Source organism: Protopterus annectens, chromosome 2.part2 (assembly GCF_019279795.1).
Source record: "Protopterus annectens isolate FY-2018-M chromosome 2.part2, PAN1.0, whole genome shotgun sequence".
Lineage (NCBI taxonomy): Eukaryota > Metazoa > Chordata > Ceratodontiformes > Protopteridae > Protopterus > Protopterus annectens.
Genome location: NC_056730.1, coordinates 14,682,134 through 14,696,705, shown reverse-complemented (window position 1 = coordinate 14,696,705; position 14,572 = coordinate 14,682,134). Strand labels below are relative to the sequence as shown.

At 42.3% G+C, this 14,572-nt stretch overlaps 1 protein-coding gene across 1 annotated transcript in view; it reads left to right on the top strand.

Annotated features, from left to right (window-relative positions):
- The window catches only part of AP3B1 (adaptor related protein complex 3 subunit beta 1), a 2,578,902-nt gene extending 2,565,862 nt beyond the window's left edge, over positions 1-13,040 (top strand). The window contains exon 27 of the mRNA XM_044063704.1: positions 12,511-13,040. Within this exon, the coding sequence (XP_043919639.1) occupies positions 12,511-12,664 (154 nt within the window). The 3' untranslated portion in view covers positions 12,665-13,040. The remainder of the gene's footprint in view (positions 1-12,510) is intronic.
- The last annotated feature ends 1,532 nt before the right edge of the window (positions 13,041-14,572 follow it).

Genomic DNA, 14,572 nt, shown 5'->3' with positions numbered 1-14,572 from the left:
GTAGTGTTGGCTCCATCCTCTATCAGATCGGTGCGCTACCTGGCCCATACCATTAGGACTCCTCCTTGTCTGATCTGGCCCTCAGCTTCTGAGTTACAGGGCTCAGGACTCCTGAGAGTGTCAGCATTGGTGCCAGGGAAACGACCTTCCTCAACTCTGATGTTGCCCCTGATATGCCTTGTTCCCATCCCTTTGGAGTGGAGAGGATCTTAGTGCCAGGAGGACAGGGCTGGGTCTGCAGGAATAGGATCAGCTCTTTGTTGGAGCTGTCTCTTCCCCAAGGTGCTTCAGCCCTTGACAACTTGGGCCCGATTCCACCTGGGGGCCACAGATCCAGAGTGAGTTTTGACCATCTTCAGTTTGTTGCTTCGGCTCCAAGGGAGGTGAAAAGGGCTTCTGCAGGCGTGCTGGCTTTTAAGTAGTGGAAAGAGTATTCTCCTTAGTGGAGAACTGTCCGCTCATATCCTGCAGCCTACCGCTATAACTCTTTCAGTCATGGTCTTGAGCCTACTCATTTTGTCCCAAGTCATGCTGCCCCAAGCAGTCTCCAAAATTTTGTTACCCAGGAAGGATCCGCTTCTTCCGATACCACCCCCGACTACCCCATGGTGAAAGTCCCTTTGAAGAAGACGTGCAAAAGGAGACACATCGTCTCCCGTTGGAGTCATTAACCGAAGACACTGACTTTGATCAGGAAGAAGGATCCCTTCCATCCCCATCTGATGACATCTCCTTTGGAGACATTCTAGAGTTCTTGAAGCAGAAAGGAGGGTGGTCTGTCCAATCTCCATATTCTTGGATGCTTTCGGGGAAAATCCATTGGCATCCTGGGTGACCCCCTCTGTTGGATGACCTCTTTGATTTGGTATCCCACCAGGCTTGGAAGGAACTGGATACAATTGAGCCTATTCCTGAGCACCCTGGTAGGTTCTTGGTTCCCACCAGCTGATAGGAAACACTGGAGTAAGGGTCCTGCAGTTGATGCCATCGTGCTGGCAGCAGCCACTTAAAAAAAGAAAAAACTCAGAAGAGACTGCCAATGTCCATCTGCTTAACAAGGTGTCTAGAGTGCTGGACAGGTTTGGAAAGGGCATTTACGCCTCAGCCACTTTTGTGCCATAGTTAAATTATCTAGCTCACTTTACCCGGCTTCAGAGAGGTCTGATCAAGGAGCTTTCAGCCTCTCTGTCTGAGTCCATGCCTACGGAGGAGGACTTTAAGAAACTTTTTCCCAAGCTGGCCACTCTGTCATCCATTGCTAATTCCTCGATGAGGCTAATATCCCATATAGCAGAAGGTTCCTCAGAAGCTGCTGGTTCAAGACTATTCCTACAGAGACATGCCTGGATGTGACTATATGACTTTGCAGAACCCTTTAAGGCATCCTTTGTTAATCATCTCTTTTGATGGCTCATCATTGTTTGGGGTGTCTCTGTTAGAAATATATTTACCTGCAGAGAAAAGGACAAGAAGACCCTTTCTGCCATAGGAATCAAATTTTCTTCACCTCAGAGGTCCTTTTTTGAGGAACCAGCGTGGAAGCAAGAAAATGTGGTTCCGTAAATCACAAGGGCCTTTCCAGGACCCATGCAGGGATCCCTCTTCCAGAGGCAGAGGAGGAGTGTTTAACAGTACATGTCACCTCAGAGGCAGAGGGGGGTCCAAAAAAACAGGACTTCAGACAGACATTCTCTGACTAGCACTGTCCAAAAAAACAGGACTTCAGACAGACATTCTCTGACTAGCACTGTCAGCGCCCCTGAACCGCTGCCTGACTGTCCATCTATGGAGACAGTCAGGGGTTGACTTGCTTTGCACTCAGAAGCCTGGACACACTTCACATAAAATTCCTGTGTGATAAGCATAATATCCAGAGGTTATTGCATTCCCTTTTCCTTCCCCCTCAAGACACCAGCAAAAAACTCCCCAACATGCCAACCAGACAGAGCAAAAAAGAATTATCCAAGAGGTCCCAACCGATCAGAGAGGATTCAGAACTTACTCCCGCTTCATTTTGGTACCAAAAAAAGACAGGGGACCTAAGGCCCATACGGGACCTAAGCCGGTTGAATCTGTATGTAAAGAAGTCGAAGTTCCGAATGGTTACAGTTCAGTCCATTCTGCATCTGTTGCACAAGGATAATTGGATATGGTTAGTAGATCTCAAGGATGCATACCATCACAGCAAAACAGACAGATGCCCCAGGAAATACCTGCGCTTTCAGCTGGGAGCCTGTCATGTGCAAAGCGCTGCCCTTTGTGCTCTCCACGGATCCTGGGTGTTAACTAAATGCATGGCAGTTGTAGTAGCTCACATGCGACTCAGAGAATTCCGGGTGTTTCCATACTTAGACAATTGGCTTCGTACTGCTGCCATGAGTCATCAACTTCTTCAAGCCAGAGACTATCTTATTCGACTCTCACAATCTCTGGGCGTCACCATAAATTTAAATAAGTCCAATCTGACTCTAGTGCAGAACCTAGAATTCATAGGAAGACAGTTGAACATGAGGGATCAAATAGCATCTCTTCCTTCACACCACATAACACTGAGGAATTAAGTTCTGGAGCTATTATCTCACCAGTCCACCCTCACCTCAGCTAGTTTTAGATAAGCTCCTGAGCTCCATGTCAACAGCGATTCTGTCAGTCTCCTCTGTGGCAAGGTTTTTCTTGAGAATTCTTCAGTGGACATTAGCAGTTCAGTGGTCTATACTCTACCAAACTCTATATTTTCTGATCAGACTAACACCAATCTGCAGACGCCATATCTGCTTTTGGATCTAATCAGACAACTTTTTGTTAGGCAGACCCTTTTTGATCTCCCAATAGCCACGGTGACCACGGATGCTTCCCATTTGGGGTGGGGGGCATTACAAGGGAAAGATGGTCCAAGGCACATGGTCCCCGCAGGAGACCAGAATGCATATGTGTCTGTGAGATGACAACAGTTCTCCTAACTTTGCAAGATTTTCAGGACAATCTTCCTCTAGGGAAAATTGCTATTAACACCGACAACATGTCTGCAGTTTGTTACATCAACAAGCAAGGAGGAACCCATTCTTATCAGCAACACACATTCCAGGGAAAACCAACGAGCTGGCGGAAAGACTTAGCAGATCTATCCTGATTCCTAACGAGTGGTCCCTCAAGCAGCCATTGGCAAACATGATCTTCAATCATTGGGGTCAACCTTGCTGCAGCCTGTTTGCCTCTCCCCTCCCTCAAACAAATGCAGTGAGGTTCTTGGCCTGATTTCCCCCCTCTGGGGAGTCCCTGAATGATGCTATGAATTCGTTGCACAGTTGTTCCCCCGGATCTCCTGTATGCTTATCCCCCTCTTCACTTTATCCCAAAAATTTCTTCAGAAGGGCAAGCTGCCATCCACATTGCCCTTCTGGTCTCAACAGATTTGGTTATTCCTCCTTCCTCTGGTGTCATCTAAAATATCCTCCATGGATACTGGAGCCAAGACGGATCTTCTCTCTCCCGATGCAGCATCCCAATCTTTCAGGCCTCTCAAACTTGACCATGGCTTTTGTTTCTCCAATTCCAACCATAGTAAGACAGTCCAGGCTTTCCTCCTGGTCTGTTCGTAAAATCATTGTTGCCTCTCAAAATGTGCCCACCAAGAAGGTCTACAACAATGAAAGTGGAAAAGATTTGTTGTTTGGGCTGCAAGTAAAAATATTGATGCTTTCTTCAGCACCTGTTCATGACATTTTACTTTTTCTTAGCTCAAAGAAGGAGCAAGTTTTTCTACCAACAAACTTCAACTAGCAGCAATTTTCAAGAGAGTAGCCAGTCTCGATCCTTGTCTACCTTCAGATTATGCAAAGCATTTATGAAGAGCATTTTCTTGTTGAGACCACCCACTAAAGATCTATCCCCACTGTGGAGTCTCACTGTTGTAGTACCAAGTTTAACTCAAGTACCATTCGAGCCAGCAGCTACTTGCGACTTGGTTCTTGTCATGAAAGACAATTTATTAGTAGCTGTAACTTTGGCAAAGGGAATTTGTGATTTGCAAGAATCATCTTCCATGCCTCCATACATAATTTTTAACAAGGACAGGGTTTCTCTATGTACAGATCCCTCTTTATGTCTAAAGTAGTCATGGAAAATAATAACCAATCCATTCAGTTACCAATATTCTTTCCAAATTTTGCCAACAGAGGATAGTACACTCTTCATCTCCTTGATGTTCATATAGACAACCACGCTTTTTACCTGCACAGATTAAGGCACCATAGGAAGTCGGACCAATTGTTTTATAGCTTTCTCGTACCAACAAGCTGAAGCCCTCAAGCTGTATCTATAATCATTATCATTGGCAAATGGATCACTAACTGTATCACTTTCATTTATTCCAGAGGGCTTAGGAACTGCTCTCAACCTCCAAGAGCGAGATTCAACTAGATTTATGGCTACTACTTCTGCCTTCCTCTTCCAGAATTCCCATTGATGATATTTGTGCTGTAGCCACCTGGTCAAACAATACATACGCCTCTTTGTCGGGCACTACAAATTGGATATCGTGGTTCAGGAGCAGGGCTTCCTTTGGCTCGCTGGTGCTCAGGCACATCCTTCCATAAAGGCCACCCAGGAATCACATAGCTAGGGACTTTCTGACCCCTAACGTGAGGAGGAATGAAGAGGACAACATCAGATTAGAAAATTGTCTTTACCATAACCTGGTATCCATGTTGTCCATCTTCAGTCCTACCTTAGTTTTCCCAACAGATAATCTCCTGCCTTTTTCTTCCTAGAGGATCTGTGGAAGATGGGGCACTCAGGTCCTTGTCTCAGCCTCAGTTGCCTTTCATTCTTTTCTGTTCTGGTTTCTTGATTGGATGATGGATCAGCAAACTTGATCTGAGGTGCTTGGTTTTGGGTGTAGTGCACATTGTGGGTAAGAGGTAGGAGCTTGATGGTCAGATTCAAGTCTGGAAGATGTGTGGTCGAGCTGGATCCAAAGATTGGATCCGGGTGTTTCCATACTTAGACAATTGGTTTCGTACTGCTGCCATGAGTCATCAACTTCTTCAAGCCAGAGATTATCTGATTCGACTCTCACAATCTCTGGGCGTCACCATAAATTTAAATAAGTCCAATCTGACTCTAGTGCAGAACCTAGAATTCATAGGAAGACAGTTGAACATGAGGGATCAAATAGCATCTCTTCCTTCACACCACATAACACTGAGGAATTAAGTTCTGGAGCTATTATCTCACCAGTCCACCCTCACCTCAGCTAGTTTTACAAGCCCTGAGCTCCATGTCAACAGCGATTCTGTCAGTTCCTCTGGCAAGGTTTTTCTTGAGAATTCTTCAGTGGACATTAGCAGTTCAGTGGTCTATACTCTACCAAACTCTATATTTTCTGATCAGAACACCAATCTGCAGACGCCATATCTGCTTTTGGATCTAATCAGACAACTTTTTGTTAGGCAGACCCTTTTTGATCTCCCAATAGCCACGGTGACCACGGATGCTTCCCATTTGGGGTGGGGGGCATTACAAGGGAAAGATGGTCCAAGGCACATGGTCCCCGCAGGAGACCAGAATGCATATGTGTCTGTGAGATGACAACAGTTCTCCTAACTTTGCAAGATTTTCAGGACAATCTTCCTCTAGGGAAAATTGCTATTAACACCGACAACATGTCTGCAGTTTGTTACATGAACAAGCAAGGAGGAACCCATTCTTATCAGCAACACACATTCCAGGGAAAACCAATGAGCTGGCGGAAAGACTTAGCAGATCTATCCTGATTCCTCACGAGTGGTCCCTCAAGCAGCCATTGGCAAACATGATCTTCAATCATTGGGGTCAACCTTGCTGCAGCCTGTTTGCCTCTCCGCCTCTCCCCTCCAAACAAATGCAGTGAGTTCTTCGCTCTGATTTCCCCCTCTGGGGGAGTCCCTGAATGATGCTATGGTGCACAGTTGTTCCCCGGATCTCCTGTATGCTTATCCCCCTCTTCACTTTATCCCAAAATTTCTTCAGAAGGCAAGCGTCATCCACATTGCCCCCTTCTGGTCTCAACAGATTTGGTTCTCCTTCCTCTGGTGTCATCTAAAATATCCTCCATGGATACTGGAGCCAAGACAGGATCTTCTCTCTCCCCCGTGCAGCATCCCAATCTTCAGGCCCTCAAACTGACCACATGGTTTCTCCAATTCCAACCATAGTAAGACAGTCCAGGCTTTCCTCCCTGGTTCGTAGCATCATTGTTGCCTCTCAAAATGTGCCCACCAAGAAGGTCTACAACAATAAGTGGAAAAGATTTGTTGTTTGGGCTGCAAGTAAAAATATTGATGCTTTCTTCAGCACCTGTTCATGACATTTTACTTTTTCTTAGCTCAAAGAAGGAGCAAGTTTTTGTACCAACAAACTTCAACTAGCAGCAATTTTCAAGAGAGTAGCCAGTCTCGATCCTTGTCTACCTTCAGATTATGCAAAGCATTTATGAAGAGCATTTTCTTGTTGAGACCACCCACTAAAGATCTATCCCCACTGTGGAGCCTTACTGTTGTAGTACCAAGTTTAACTCAAGTACCATTCGAGCCAGCAGCTACTTGCGACTTGGTTCTTGTCATGAAAGACAATTTATTAGTAGCTGTAACTTTGGCAAAGGGAATTTGTGATTTGCAAGAATCATCTTCCATGCCTCCATACATAATTTTTAACAAGGACAGGGTTTCTCTATGTACAGATCCCTCTTTATGTCTAAAGTAGTCATGGAAAATAATAACCAATCCATTCAGTTACCAATATTTTTTCCAAATTTTGCCAACAGAGGAGAGTACACTCTTCATCTCCTTGATGTTCATAGACAACTACGTTTTTACCTGCACAGATTAAGGCACCATAGGAAGTCGGACCAATTGTTTATAGCTTTCTGTACTAACAAGCTAGTTCAAGCTGTATCTATAATCACATTGGCTAAATGGATCACTGACTGTATCACTTTCATTTATTCCCAGAGGGGCTTGGAACTGCCTCAACCTCCAAGAGCGCATTCAACTAGATTTATGGCTACTACTTCTGCCTTCTCTTCCAGAATTCCCATTGATGATATTTGTGCTGTAGCCACCTGGTCAAACAATCGCCCTTTTGTCGTGCACTACAAATTGGATATCGTGTCTAGGAGCAGGGCTTCCTTTGGCTCGCTGGTGCTCAGGCACATCCTTCCATAAAGGCCACCCAGGAATCACATAGCTAGGGACTCTGACCCTAACGTGAGGAGGAATGAAGAGGACAACATCAGATTAGAAAATTGTCTTACCATAACTTGGTATCCATGTTGTCCATCTTCAGTCCTACTCAGTTTTCCCACACAGACAATCTCCTGCCTTTTTCTTCTAGAGGATCTGTGGAAGATTGGGCACTCAGGTCCTTGTCTCAGCCTCAGTTGCCTTTCATTCTTTTCTGTTCTGGTTTCTTGATTGGATGATGGATCAGCAAACTTGATCTGAGGTGCTTGGTTGGGTGTAGTGCATTGTGGGTAAGAGGTAGGAGCTTGAAAGTCAGATTCAAGTCTGGAAGATGTGGCCGAGCTGGATCCAAAGATTGGATCCGAGACCCAATCGTGAGGAGGAATGAAAATGGACAACACAAATGCCAAGTTATGGTAAGACGTAACTTTCTATTTTGTGTGTGACATATTTGCCAAAGCCTTGAGCTGATAAATTTCATTTCCAGACTATAGGTGTGGGGGAAGAGAGAACACACTGTTTATAGTAAAAAAAACAAAAAAAACAGCAAAAATATAAACTTTTTATGTATTTGTCATCAGAGAGGTGCATTAACAACTTTTGTTATTCACCTTTGAAGGGTAATGTGATCAACTGCAGCATATGCAGTAGTCCCACAAAACAGCATCTGCAGGCATCTTCATAGCTTTGAAAGCTGTAATACATTTCACAGTGGATGTGGCATAGTGAAGTGTCTGTCATATTTTAAAGTTGTTCCTTGATCAGAGGGTCATAGTTTCTGCTCAGTGTCTGTGTAGCAGTGCTAAGTGTGTTACAGCTTTCAAAGCCTTCACACGTTTAGTGCTTCTTCCATGTTTTTTCTGTAAGTTGTAGTTCATCAGGACAGCTAACGCTCCATGTACTACAAAGCATAACTATCTGTTAATGTGTTTTTGAAATGCATTCAGTTTCAAGAAATTCACCTGTCAGGCCTCACTCTTGAGATGAATTCCTTGAATCCATTTCTGGAACACACTAATAGTTTGGTTATGATCTGCAATTTGATCATAATCCTCTGTCATTGCTCTACCACTTAATATGTATTTCTGATGGTACATAATTTTCCTCTCCATGGAGCTATTTGTATGTATGCAGCTTATTGTTCCTATCTTGCTGTTAATTGTCAATCTCTGTACCAATTTATACATTGCACAGATTTACATTATAAATATTGCTACCTCTATAATTATTTGTTACTTGTAGTCAGCTGAGGTTCTCTAGTTCGATTCTTGGCTGGAGCACCTTCTTGGCAGAGTCTGCATGTCGCCCCTACAGTCAAGTGAGTTTTAAAGGCATGCAGATAGGTTTTGTGTGTGTGTGCGCTTGCACACCTTCTGTGAAGGTTGGGCACTGGGCTGGCAACTCTGCACCATAAAAACTCCACTGCCAATCAGTCTGCAGACCGGTGATCTGCTGTGGTGACCCCTAATGGGAGCAGCAGGAGGATATTGAGATATATACATATATATAATTCTAAATCCAGTAGTAGATGCCTACTAACGTGAAAGTGCACTTCACCGAAAGTGCACTTTCACGAACACCACTTGAGCGAATGGTTATGGACCTCAGGGTTAGGGCTTGGGTTAAGGATAGTGGATACCTAGTAGGGCTATCCACTATCCTTAACCCAAGCCCTAACCCTAAGGTCCGTGACTACCGCACCACAGTGGAGGACATTGCCCGTTCGTTCTACTGGTGTTCGCAAAAGTGTACTTTCTGTGAAGTGCACTTTTGCGTTAGTGAACATTACTACTGTATTTCAAAATACTGTCATTTCGATCTCCGATAGTAGACCCATACATATATATATAAATAAATATATATAAATAAATATAAATAAATAAATGTTGGCCGCTGTGGTGCCATGGTTAGCATTGTTACCACACAGCAAAGAGGTTCTCCAGTTCGATTCTCGGGTGGAGCGCTTTCTGTGTAGAGTCTGCATATCCTCCCTGAGGTCGAGTTTTAAAGACATGCAGGTAGGTCCATGCGTGCGTGTGTGTGTGTGTGTGTGTGTGTGTGTGTGTGTGTGTGTGTGTGTGCCTTTTGTGAAGGTTGGGCACCAGGGTGAAACTGACACCATAAAAACTCCACTGCCAATCAATCTGCGGACCAGTGATCCATTGTGGTGACCCCTAATGGAAGAAGCCAAAAGACATTGCTTTGATAGTCAGCTGTATTTTGCCTGAGCATGGGTTAAAATGGCTCCTTTTGGAGTCCTCCATTACTCTGGATAACAAACTTTAAAGTAAAAGAAAAGAAAAGAAATTTGCAGCCGTTAAGCTTACTGTGTCAGCATGTCCTGCAGCTACCTCTGAGCAGAGCAGTTTCTTGCTGCTATCAAATTGTTAATCTCCATTCTTCATTGGTAACATCCTTTCTGGTTAAAGAATGCCTGAATCATAGTGTTAGTGTAGCAAGCACATGCACTGATGACAGCCAGTTAGACCTTTCTTGTTCTGTTTGAGCGATGACAGGAAATTTTTCTGCAGATTAGAATATTCATCCGAGTAAAAAGATTAAATGAAAATGTGGCCGTTATAAATATGTAAGAGCCTTCTTTTACCACTCGTTGCCTCACCCCACAAAATCTTCTCTGTCTTTTTTAGAAAAAGTAATATCTTTTTAAATGACATTTTTTAAATTCACACTGCGGAACAACTTTTTTGCATATAATTGAACAGTTTAGTATGTTCTGCAATATTCAGACTTTTTTGTCTTTTAAGATGAGATCCTTAGTATGGGGGTCATTTATAGTAACAGATCAAAATGCATTTGCATCTCCTTCATTTTACCGGTCACTTTGTAGAAGAAGAAGAAAGTTGCGAGTATGTGACTGACTGAGAACTAAACCCAGGACCTTAGAATACATGAAATGTGGATAGATTTGAACCTCATGAACAACTGCTTAACATAGAAGTCAGCACTGCGTAATTGGTTATGTTTTGAAAAATGGAGACCTGAATTTGAAGCCTGTTGGCCCTGGGTACTGTATAAACTGGAACAATTCATTGTAATTCCTGTCTTTCACTGTCACCTTCAAAAAGTTATTGCTGGTTTCAGAAGGCTGTCCTGGTTAACAAAGTAATTCGGAAGTGAGCTGGCAGTATTAACAGATATTTAATCTTCAGTTTTATTAAGCACGACTTGGCAGAATAGCTAGTTTTCATAGAATGACATATTCATTTATACAATTATTTGTTTAGAAGTAAAAAATGAAGGACAATCTTAGGTCTGATTCCATGGTTCAAGGGATAGAATTCTGACAGTGATCAAGGCATCCAGGATTTGATCAGCAGGCCCAAGCAATGAATTACAGGAGGCGTGAAGGTTGTGGCCTGCTCCCCTCTCCTGAGGTGTGCAGAAGGATGCATGTACTGACTGAGAAATCCATGTAATTTACTTCAAAGTAATTGTCAGGGCTTCCTGAGTGGAAATCCCCCTTGTGGCAGTGAGGGGAAACAGCTGCAGCGCATTACACATCCCCTTCTTTGCACTTTGCAGGTGCACAATGAAGATAAGGTATCATACAGAAAATCTGAAATCACCCCTGGTGGCTGAGAGATGGCCACTCCTGGTCGACCCTCATCCCAGTGACAGAGAACAAATGGGCTGATTGACCAATAGGAGATTGATGAGTAGCATACAGCAGGAACAAAAAGGGCATACCTCTCAACTGTAGAGATTTTCACAGAATGTCCAGATACTTTGGCTCATATTTTTGGTCTGTTCCTCATAAAAGCTGTGTTTTTCTGACAAATTACTGGGGTGATCTGAGGATTGAAGTCACTAAATGCATGACATGCATTTGAGTTTCAGGCTTCAAATCCTTCAGAAAATGTATGTTAAAACAAATCCTGTTACTCTATCAACTTTCTAAGCTTATAAGAGTAATATTTAAAATGTCCCTATTTTTGTGCCCTTGTCCCTGCAGTTCATTAGTCTTTGTCCAGATTTCTTGCACTGAGAGGTTGAGAGGTATGGGGGGGGGGGTGAGGAGCCATTTTAGAGATACAATTCCACTTGGGATTGCTCGACCTTGTGCTCAGTGAATGCCAGGATAGGCTTTAGTTTTCTTGCTACTCTCAATGGGATGAAATGGGAATTAGAAAATGAAGGTATAAGACACCTTTACTGCTGCACATTACAATGTGATAACCCACTTCTAGGCAATTTTGATGCATCTTAACAGTATTATCCATCTTACAGTGCTGTTATGTATTCTTTAATGCACTTTTTCCCTTTTATGTAAACATTCATAATAAAGAAAGATGTGTAGAGCCAAGACTCCTTGGAAAGAGAAAAAAATTCACTGTGAGAGAAAAGTAGCATCTACTAACAGGTGAAATAAAAGTAAACTGGTAGCAAGTTAAAAGAATAATATAGGTAAAAATAATCTGGATTTTTTTAGGACATTGTAGGAAAGGTGAGGAAAGAAATGGTATGAGAATTAAGGCATTGTAACTGTTTTTTTGGAATAAAGGCCTACTTCATATAGCTACATCTTTGAATTTTACCAGCCGAGAAGGCCTGTTTGTCCTATTAGTACCCTTTGAAGTGTGTTACTATGATTATTGCTCTTAAGTATGTTCCTTAAAGTTAGTGTACTAAGCTAAGCATCATAAAGTAGCAAAACATGTGTGCTCTTGGATAACATGTATGCAGCATTCCTTCTGCCTGTGCCATAATTTAATTTGTAATCTTAAAAATATTGTTGTAAGTGCTAGGTTGTGCTGATGCTGTGGTCTGTCCGGCACTGTATTACCAGTGTTTCTGATAAGAGATCACTTTTTATCATCTACACAAAATTTCATAAGGTGTTTTTAAGCCCTAAAAGATATTGAAGTGGTACTGTGTACTTCATATGACATATAGTTCAAATAATGAGCCTCGGCATGATTTGTTTGTATTAGGTTGTTAGGTGCCTGTAAGAGGAGATACCTTTCTAACTTGTGATTGCTTACTATATATATATATATATATATATATATATTTTTTTTTACTTTGCAGAATCTAGTGCTTGTACATGATTATTTTGCCTAACTCTTGTAATATTGCCCATGTGTTATATCAATTTATCTTATCCCATTGCATCATATCCAGGCAAAATAAGTGTCCCTTGTTTCCAGAAAGTACTGTAAAGTAACTTGTGGCTTAAAGTTCTTTAAACTGCATTGTTGATTGCTTTTGAAAGTGAATAACCTTCAAAAATATTGTGTATATTGTGAAAATTGTGTCCTTTTTTTTCCAGGTTTGCAGCTAAAACTGTGCACAGCACATCACTGGTACTTGTCACTTTGGAGCTGAAGGAAGCCTCAGCAGCACAGCTTGTCATAAATAGTGAAAAAATGGTAATTGGATCTATTTTGCTGCAGGAACTGAAGCCTGTCATGTCCCTGGGGTAACCTGCTTGCATCTGGACTTTTGAATCTGGTGCACACTGAAGAAAAAAAAACAGACTTGGCATCCAGCACCTAGTGCCTTTCATTTATAATAATAGCCCTTCCATCTGGCAGTGAGGGAAAATGCACTCTTGACAATCTTGTCTCCTGCTTAATGCCACCAGTGTATATCTATCCTGTATGCAAGTCTATTACTTGTATTTGTCCCTGCCCGCTGTTTCTGAACCATTCATTTTGCAATCATCTGTCTAAATTCTTAGACTTTAATTCTCATTTTTTAAACTTCAATAGAAGGTATGTTATGCCCAGTTCATTTTCCCACTGTAATTGGCAGATGCAGAATGATTACATTCAATAAAACAATTTGATTATGCTTACAGTCATGGACCACAGTTGAGAATGTTGTATTGATGGCATTTCACCACGAGTCATCCGTGTCACATTATTACAGAAGATACTGTAAAATGCTGTGCTGTAGAGGGCTGTGATTTACTACTGGACTTGTTACTAAGAGCTGTCAGAGCATGCCCAGGGCAGAAGATCACCATGTCACGCACTCCTATTGTAACTGTGATGCTATGAGCACATTATCAGATCATTTTTCTATGTCTGTTTCTCACTGCTTAAGTTTTGAAATGATTACCCACTGACACAGGATCTGCAGAGGCTGGCTACTTGGCAGTCTGTCAATAAAGCACCAACCCTTAACCACAAAGATATTCCTGATCAGTAAATCACTGAAAGCTGTACAGGATGCTACCAACGTCTGTGTGTGTTATTGTGTGTGCATGCCCGAGTGTGTGTGTGTGGATAAAGTGGAGTCACTGACAGTATTAATAGTATGACTTGCCCATTTCATATCAGAAATGTTTTGTTACAAAGCAGAGTTAAAACAAAGTCAAGCCGCCTGCTTGTAAATGTGCTTATGAAATTGACTCTAGGCAGTGCGAGGCAGCGTCATTCTTCCCACTGATGTTTTCATAATGCAGTATAGGGAAGTGCGGCATGCTGACATGCATAAATACTGTCACCATGTGAATTACAGCTAGCTGTAGTAACCATGCCACACATACAGCCACTGCATGTACTTGTCTTATGGATGGGTTCATGGTTCAATTGATGCTGCCCAGCAGCACGAATAGTCTGTCTTCAGACCAGATATGTGGAAAGCTGCCAGCAGGCTGTTGGGACCCGAGGCAGGTACATTGACAGACTATTGTTTATATTTACTGTGGAATTACCTTAGATGATACATGGCCATCTAAGTTATAATACATGCAAATGTACATGTTTCAGTTCATACAAGGCCACCTATGTGAATGATCTTTAATAGATTCTTACATAATTGTATTGGAGCGGTTTGTTGTGAATTTTTGATGTGCTTATTTGTAGCTTGTTTTTTTTTGACTTGTCTTAAAGTGTAAGCCTTCACTTCCAGTTGGAAAGTTGACCAGAAAAGAAAGCATTATGTCAGCAAACTGTGGCACTTCACTGATGCATATGATGTGTTGTATACTGACTTGTGCCTGCAAAGGAAGTAATGTGAACTGCTGTACTTTTGTCCATACTGTGGCCCTAATCTTTTTTATCATAACTTCATCCCATTAACAGGTACCAGCTGGTGACAACAGTAAGTAGATCAGGTGAATGCTTTCTTGTCTAAGTGCCCACTTCAGAATGGAATGAATGGAAGAACAGACAACTTGTGAAGGTGACACTTGCAATGACTGCAAGGAATTTAAGTACAGTTAGACAAAAATAGAGGAGATTCTCTCCACAGGCTAAACTGCCATTTGGGGTAGTTAAAGGTGCAGAGTGATATCCCTTAATTTCCATAAAAATATTAAAGCCAGTACATTGCAGAAATGCTTCTGTGTTTGTAGGGAGATTTTGAATTAATGGGGAGAGTAT